Below are 8,970 nucleotides of genomic sequence, written 5' to 3'. Positions count from 1 at the left end.
TTTCCAATCACATAGTCTATTACTGAGTTTCCTCTCTTCCCAATGTAGGTCCACTCCTTTCCTTCTTCATCCCTGCCGTTAATTATCGTCCAGCCTCTCTCGTCCAGATACCTAAGCAGTGTTCTTCCTTCCGTGTTTATTGTCTTGCCTTTTGATCGCCTGCTTCTTCCAATGAGTTCATATCACCAATTAATTTTAGAGGCGTGCGATGAGGATAATATAGTATTTGGTGCGCCTTTAATTTTTTTTCGGTGGATATAGACCGATGGAAAAATCGAACAATAGCTCTGCGTTTCTTTAAAATTCCCATTAACCTTGCCGAATGATTTGCCGCACATTTTATTACCAATTGAAAATAACTTGTTACATTCGGATGTGAAATGTCCATATTATTTATTTCGATATTTGCAGGTATGAGCGAAAGAGACAATACGTTTCCACGTATCAGATAACGGTATTGCCTTTTTACTATGTTTGCATTGATTATAAATTGGGTACACGTTAAAGTTAGTGTTATTGAAACCCCATTCATTAAAGGTGCAGAATATTAATTCTTAAAGTACCTGTAATTCTTAATATTAAACGTAGCTTTTAAATAGCGCACTGTTACCGATATGATATATGTGAGTAATTCTGTGTGCGTTGTCCATTTATCCCTGATGAAAGCGCATGAGTTTATGTCAAAACAAAAACATTAAAAAGATGTTCGTAAATCCTCTAGATGAGCGTTTCGGAAGGTTCCCTTTTTAAATAATACAGAAGATACTGGTAGATATCGTCAACGATATTACGTTGAAGTAAGAATGGTGGAGTATCTCAGGAGGGATTAATGCTATCACAAAAATGTTTTTGCAAAAGTTATTTCGCATTAGTGGGGACATTATGAGATACGGATGAAACGATGTGTAGTGGATCATGGGATTCATAAGAACGTTATTATGTTACGTATAAAGAAACGTAGAACGTACGAATTTATTTATTTCTAGTACTATTATAAACGGGACAAACTCCTATTAGTGTACAAACACTATATATCTATATGCAAGCAGTTGAAAGATTCATAGTAAAAATACATAAAATTAAACTGGCAGGAATATTTTAATTGTTAATTTTTAGAAATAGAAAATATCACGTGCATAATGATTTAAATATGCACAAAACATATTCGCTTTGATACAGATGTGATTTAGGAGGTAAGAGTTACCTAATATAAAAGAATAGCAAATCGGATGAAATGCACGCGTAAATCTCAGCGTCGAAGTTCGTATAACAAAAATCTATCTTCGATGGAAGTTGCGAACAACTCACAAAGCCATTCATCAACTGGAATAAGAACATCAGGTCAGCATTTACGGGTCAGTAATTCTTCGTGACTCAAGAGATCGCATGTTAATTTTTTTCATGATGGGAAATAATCATAATCTGCTACGGCCATTTCCGGACTCAGATTCAAGGCTGCAAATCTGAAGAAGATATGTTGAACTCTTTCGATCGACTGTTTATACGTGATCGGATGATAAAACGGAATGGCAGATATATATTCTAGACGAGGTCACGCGAAAAAACAATATAGCATTTTGATAATTCGCAAGCTTCGAAGGTACACCGTACAACGCTTCACAAGTCCGATTCTTTTAGAGGTCTCGCCAACTACACGCTGTCGGTGAAGTAGGGAATTTAACAGTGCTGTAGCGGACACCCAAATTGCTTAATTTCGAAAGCTGAGAAATGACAGTGTCACCAAGTAATATTTGTCTAAAGTGAGCGACGTATCGTTTGTTCCGCACCAGTTGTCAAAGTTATCAAGGTTCAGTTGAGGCGAAACGCAAGTCATGAAATGATCAAGGGATCAAGAAGTAAACCCTGGAGGGATACTTGAGTAACAACCGACGACGTGAAGAACCTGCTTATGATCGCTAAAGTAACTTGTCAACCAAGAAAGCGACTGATTACAAGACCAGTGCAACAATTTTGAACTCATAATATTGTGTAGTACTATGTGAAAAGTCTTTTTAAAACAGCTGTACACTCTATCCACTTGGTTATTCTCTAGACTGGTTGAGACAAAATTACGGTAAATAGAGAGATTAGTTACTGTGGACAAAGCTGGCGTAAAGCCACGTTGCTCGTTACAGATCAGAGACGTGACATGAAGTTTAGCAATGTCAACAACTACGCTTTCGAATAACTTTGGCATTACATCGATGATGCAGACCGGTCTACGGTTCATCGCATCGCCAGATTTAAATGTAGAAGTAATTGTATTAGTCTTCCAAGCATCCAGAAGAATTCCTGTCGTTAACGAGTTGTTAAACATGCTGCAAAGCACGCGAAATAATACGGAGCTACGTTTAAAAGCAATTGGGAGAATTCCATGGAGATCCGATCTGTGTCGAGCCACAAAAGTATAGATGTTGCCGCATGCTGGCTGCATCCCAGAATAGAGATGGTCACGGATTCACTTGATGTGAAACTGAGAGGATTAAAGACGCCGAATAGAAATATATGTAATATAAACATAAATATGCAACCAACTGAATACAGATCACCAACCTCAATAACGTTGTCGGTAAATTCATAGTATAAATGCGGTATTAGCATACAGATAGCACGAAGGTAGTAGTAAAGGTAGTATGAAGACGTTGGTGAAAGGTATACCGCCACCACAACGGTAAACATTGAACAAACATTGAATCCTGACGAATTGGTGTTCAATGTGCGAGATATTAAGACGAACACATGAGCTACAAAATTGACTTTTTACGCCAATAAGCGCAGCACTGCCTCTAGAGAAGTTAGGCCAAATCTGTCATAAGAATAAACATTGTAACCGAAGAAATCCAACTCTGCGGAAGAGATATCTGAATGTAACCAGATCTCCAGAGAAAAAGGAAAAAGATGATAATGTTGTAGTCTTGTTGCAATTATACTATCCCGCGCTACAGATGTACATGTAATCTGTAATCATGTAATCTTGCTTACAGATATTGGTGCGAAGGCTTCTAATATTCTGCTAATACACCAATGGTGAGATTAATCGTCTTTTGGACTTCGAGTGATACAATTCTTGGCGCGCCACGAATGTATCGAATAGTTTTCGTAGCGTCGTTCATCGCACTCAACTCGGATCTTAAATTACTTTAAAGTTACACGCTGTTTGTCCGTCTGTGACATTTGGTCGGGTCTTTCACATTTGCGTTTGTTCTTCGATATTAATAAAGGAAGATCTGAAGATTTGAACGTAACGCAAACTAGTAACGTTCCATTAAAGAAAGACTTTCTTGATTTTGAAGCCTTTACTATTGAAGTCTCCACTGATTTACCAACACGAAAATTATTTATACATCATAATGTCCACCTTCGTATTAGAAACAATTTTTGTAACAATGATTTGTTAACTTCAATCTCTCGTAAAATATTCCATCGCTCTTATATTTCACGCAACATGCTGACTTGCTATTTTCATATCTTTCATAACATCTTCTTCATTTGCAGGCATCTAAAATTTATAAATCTGTAACAGCCCATTATTTAAACGATAATTATACGATAAAGCCTTTGGAAATTAATGTTTTATCCGAGGCGAATCAAACGAGTTACTGAAAAGAATCTTAGATGAACGGGGTTTATAATGTGACATTTTCTTTTAAGAATTGCACAGAAAGAAATAAAGAGTAAAAGATATTTATAATAAATTTGAGATAACATGGAACATCCGATCTTTACTATGTTTCAAACGGAAGTATATATTATACTTATCCCATTTTTCCCAATCACTCTAGCATTCCTCATGTAATTCTATTCGTCCGATTAGGACGACATTTAAATGGATATAGTTGATTCTATTATTTCTCTTTTAACTGCCCTATTACGGAGTTTTTTTATAGTTTGCTCTACGGGAGTGTTATGATTATTATTATTGTTTATTTAATTTCGGTTTCATCAAGCTAGAAATGGATTTGGTCTACAATGTCTTTCACTCGTCGTTCCTTAGTTATCGTACTTGCCTTACTATCACTTCTTAGCTCACTAACTGCCGGGAGTTGATATTGATACTTCTATTGATTCTTCTATCCTGTTTTTACCGTTTATTAGAGAACTGAACGAGATACCTGGTCTTATAAACTGCGGGCTCTTGCCTAGGATGTGTGACCTCTTATAACTGATGTAATTTACATTGCAGTTGGATGTAACGTGCTTTATTCTCAGACAACACATGCAGGAGGGGTGTTTGTCGGATCTATATCTTTAAAAAAAATTGTAGATTCTAATTTTCTTAAGGCGATCTTCTAGTTGAACGTCTTTTTACATTTATAAAATCTATGCATTCTATTTGTTTGGAGAGCAATGCTCCTAGTTCTTCTTTGCAAATAATTTTTGCGAGGTAACCGGTCCATCATGTATAGCGGAGTGATTCTGTATTTGACTTGATATTGGTCGAGCCTTCTTATCCTAATGTGTAAATAATTACTTCTGATATAGTAATTAATTCTAATCCTAATACGTAAATATCGGAGTATCTTGGAATTAATTCCCATTGCATAAACATCTATTTGTTTAAAGAAAATCTCTTAAATTTATAGCCTCTTCTAATATTTCTCGCGCCGTATATCTCAAAGTACCGACCTAATTTCCAAATTAGAGGCATAATTATTAATTATTTAAAATGTTTTATATTTTTTATGCTTAAGATATCATCTTACATCATCGATTGATTCTATCTCAGTATGTTCTGCTTTTCCGTTTGTATAGTATTTAGAACCAGAAATTCGAACTAACTTGATAATCCTAAATCGCATACACAACAAATACCATCAGCTTTGATTAATTAATTAATGTCTCTCTGTGCAATGCACGGCTTAAATTTATCTGTAAATTTTATTAATTTTTTAAGAATATTCCACCAATTTGAGGTGGAGGACGTACAGTGTGGCGAACTTCTTCAGGTTCTGGTAGAACTGGGACGGCGCCCTATCTCCCATGTGTTCGCCCTCTAGTAGCTTTAGCACTCTGATGGAGTCCCAGTCAGCTAGTCTTTTAATGAGTTTCTTTTTCAGGTCTTCGTATCTGCTCTGTCTTCGGCGGGTCGCAATACGTCCCGGACTAGCTGTATATACCGTTCGGTAAGATTCACGACGGTGGTGTGGAATTTTGCCTTGTCGCTTATAATGCGGGCATTTAGATCTGATTATTATTTGATAATTTGACAGATGTAATTCTAGTAACAAGAACCACAGCATTACATCGTGCGGCCAGAACGGCGGTATACGGAGCGGTGTACACACTGCGTTTACGCTGTCGTTCGTGTTCGTCGCGTGCTCAGTTCCGTTGGTGCTAGTCATTTCGAAGATCGTTGATTCGTGGAAACACATTTTACAAAATGTGGTCCAATCAATTACATACGTTTCTAAAAAAATCCGTTAAAATACCGCATGCTGCAGAACTACGTACTGAAAGATATTCACTATTACCTTCCGTACTGTTTTTTCATCAACACCTAAATGGAGATTACGTATATTTTTCAATGTTATGTTTAAGTAAGTAATACAATATCACTCAAGAATAAAACAGAATATCAACCATAATAACATACAAGAAATGGGTGTTCCATAAAGGGAAGACAGAAAGTATCTCGTTCCTATTGGATAACTACGATAATGGGAAGGAAATATTTTTACAGCAACATCTTGATCTTCCATGCTGGCTTGCCATATCGGTTCACTGCGCCCCTTTTCTGAAATTATACAATGTATTATAGCCAAAAATATTTATTTTGCTTGTAAATTCAATGGTTTAATTAACAAAGAACATATATTTTTTTTTGCACGTGGAAACATCCTTGTGGACACTCCGCTGCTGCTAATAATCGGCAAAAGCAGAGTAGTGTCGGACTCTTACTAAAACTCCACGATGACCATTCTATGCGTATGATCGAGTCCCCTCCCGGGTTCCACACTCTCACGAGGGCGTGTCTTCTCTTGAGCACCAACGTCCGAAGCTCCCAAGGGGGAGACGCGGCCAGAACAGTCGCTGACGCGTGAGACACCGTTCGGGATCAAGACCAGAGTGTCGTTAGCGTAGCACACCATGGCCGCGCCCGGAGGCAGCGGGCAGCGCAGTACCTCGTCGTACGCGATGATCTACAGGATCGGCCCTAATACCGAGGCCTGCAGAACGCCGCACTCGATGGGCCGAACGAGGTAGCTGGGAATCTCGGCCACCACTATCTTGTCCCACGGCATAGAGTTGAACGCGTTGACGATTCCCAGAGACATCACCAACGCCACGCCGTCCCGGGAAACCATGTCCAGGCAACCACTATTGCGGCCGCTCGAAGCAGATCGTCGTCCCTTTCCTTGATATTCCACCTTGGTGGTGGGTGTGCGCGTCCTTTTCTCGGCGGGTCGCGACCATCACCCGCGGTCACCGTTCTAGGTCCAAGTATGTCTTTCACCTTCGTGAATATGTAGAGGTGGTCCGAGAGTGCCTCGACCTCCTCGGCCACTCTCCAGCCTGAAATCCGCCTGAGTGTATCGGGGGAGGCCCGTGTGATGTCAACGATGGAGCTCCCCTTCCACGCCACGCAGGTGTTGGCCGAGCCCCTGTTCACCAACAGGAGTCCAAGTCCCGCGGTCTCGCACGCGGCCGCGCGCGGTGTTTCTGGGGCTTTCCCATTCCGTGGAGTGTGCGTTGAAGTCTCCTTTGACGAGCATCTGCCTAAGAAGGTGCCGCTTGACGCAGTCGCCAACCCCATCCAGGAACTCCTAGAACGCTGCCCATCCGGGACGTATCCGTTGCCGCGCTCCAGCCGGATTCCGTGGGCGAACGCCCCCGGCGTTGATGTCCAGCTGACAGCTACCATTTTGTCTGTATCTCTGGCCCAGTCCGGAGCATCCAGAACTCTGTATGGTTCAGCCACTACCGCTAGGGCGACCGTGCTCTCTCGAATGGTTTGGTAGAGCAGGTCTTGTGCTCGTCTTGACGGTCCCAAGTTGGTCTGAAGGATGCGCATTTTCTCAATCACCTAAGATCATTACTTCCATATTCTCCTGCATGCCAGCCTCCTTGCTCGCCGGCTTAGGGTCGGGGATTCCCTGCGGCGGCGAGCCTTTTTCGTTGCCACTTGCAACCGTCGATCCGCGGGTGGTTCCTCTTGTTTCTTTCTTCGGGGGGGGGGGGCAGGCCGGTCTCTTCATCCTGTGTACCGATGGTGCTCCGAGCGCCTCGCAAAGCAGGCATTTCGGGTTCGCGACAGTGCATGCTCTGGCTTGGTGTCCAGAATAGCCGCATCTGTTACACAGGTGCCCCCTGTTCTCCTTGGAGGTGCATATCTTGCTTATGTGTCCAGTTTCCAGGCACCTGTAGCATTGCAAAGGTCTTCGCTCGATGGCTTCGACCTTCGCTATCGACCAACCTATGGCGACCTTGTCAGCCTGGGTCAGTTTCCCCGCTGCACCGGCCAGGCCTCGTATCCATACAGATCTAGGACTGTCTCGAACGAGGCGGATCTCTCCCAGTTGGACGTCCTCCGCCTTGCAATCGCTCTCCTTTGACAGGGTATTCCTGATTTCCTCCTTGGTGGCCGAAATGTCTATTCTGGTCACCCGTGCTTCCTCATCTCGGACGGGTGTCGCTACGCGGACCTTGCTTGAATCCAGAGTCTGGGCCAGCCGTGCTGCGATTGCAGCGGCCTTCTCCTTCTTCTGGTGCCCGGAGACCTCCAGAACGACCATAATTTTACTCCGGTCATAGTTTACTCCGATCATAGTTTTACGCATCCTTATCGCGTTGATGCCTACCTCGGCCAGAGAGACGCTGTCCTTGGCCGCGGCCAACACCCTCGCGTAGAATTGGCCTGATCTATCCTTCAGCGTAATCATCAACGTCGATGTTCGCGGTGTATGTGGGGGGGGGGCAGTTTGTCTCCCCCTCTTCGTACGTTTTCCAATCCTCCCTCTGGGGCTTTTCTCGAGCTCTTCGCCCCTGTCCCGGGAGTTATCTTCGCCGGTTGTTCCTCCGCTGGCTCCTTTTTCTTCCTGTTTCATCTTTCGACGGTCTGCCTTTCCATGGTAGCCGCTTGTCCTCCCTTGGTCGCTGGAGCATTTAGGGCTCCAGGCTCTACCCTTCTCGTGGTCTCGTCGGGGACGAGACCTCCTTTACTTTTCTTCTTTCAATGTTTTGGAAGTGTTTTTCTATCAGCTGGATCAGCGAGGGGTCTAGCACCTCCATCTTGCGTTCAATCGCGACGAGACGCGCAGTCTCGCTGCTCTTTTTTGCTGTGGAGCGCGAGGAGCGTGCCAGCTCTTTTCGGAGCGCCTTGTTTTCCGCCTCTAATGCCGCTATGCATCCTTCCATTATCGCGAAGGCGCCAGAGGCGGGATCCATCCTCCTCACTATCTCTGTTGCACCAGAGGCGATGGACCTCGCCGCTTCTCTGAGCGCCTTCACATGTGTGCCCTTGAGTTTACGGGATGTTTCAGCAACCTTGGTCACTTCAGAAGCTCAACGGATTAGTTCCGCTCATATGTCCGCCGTAGTAGATGTTGTCATCTCTTCGGTCAGGTCTGTGGAGAGCTCGGAAGATCCGCCGGCCTTCAACTGGCGGCGGCGACGACTGGTTACGACGAAGGAGGAGCGGAGTAAAAATAAATTATAGCGGATTCTCCATCCGCTATAACCACATCGGGGTTATATTATCTTTCTTTACTTCTCATATTTCTTGTTATCTTCATATTCTCTTCCCCTTTCATTACCTCCACCCCTTTCTTTCGTGTCTTTATAGATGGTTTTTCCTCCACGGTACCATCAGACGTCGAGAGTTGTTTGGTTTCCGCAGATCATTGGACCGTTACTCAACCAACGGTCACTACACTACTTCTTTATCCATGCTATTTAGCATCATTTATAGCGTATTTTTCATGTATTGTGAACATTTTAAAGAAGGCGCTATGCAAGTGACACGCGCCATTA

The 8,970-nt window shown here is 43.0% G+C and overlaps 1 protein-coding gene across 1 annotated transcript; it reads right to left on the bottom strand.

The window, feature by feature from the left end:
- Positions 1 to 6,274: 6,274 nt before the first annotated feature.
- LOC122571717 lies at positions 6,275 to 7,012 on the bottom strand. Its single transcript, XM_043735779.1, has one exon. It carries the CDS (start codon positions 7,010 to 7,012, stop codon positions 6,275 to 6,277), a length of 738 nt encoding a protein of 245 aa, XP_043591714.1.
- Positions 7,013 to 8,970: the final 1,958 nt, after the last annotated feature.

This window comes from Bombus pyrosoma, linkage group LG10 (genome assembly GCF_014825855.1).
Source record: "Bombus pyrosoma isolate SC7728 linkage group LG10, ASM1482585v1, whole genome shotgun sequence".
Taxonomy (NCBI): Eukaryota; Metazoa; Arthropoda; class Insecta; order Hymenoptera; family Apidae; genus Bombus; species Bombus pyrosoma.
Note: the sequence above shows the minus strand (reverse complement) of the source record. Positions and strands in the feature narration are given on the sequence as shown.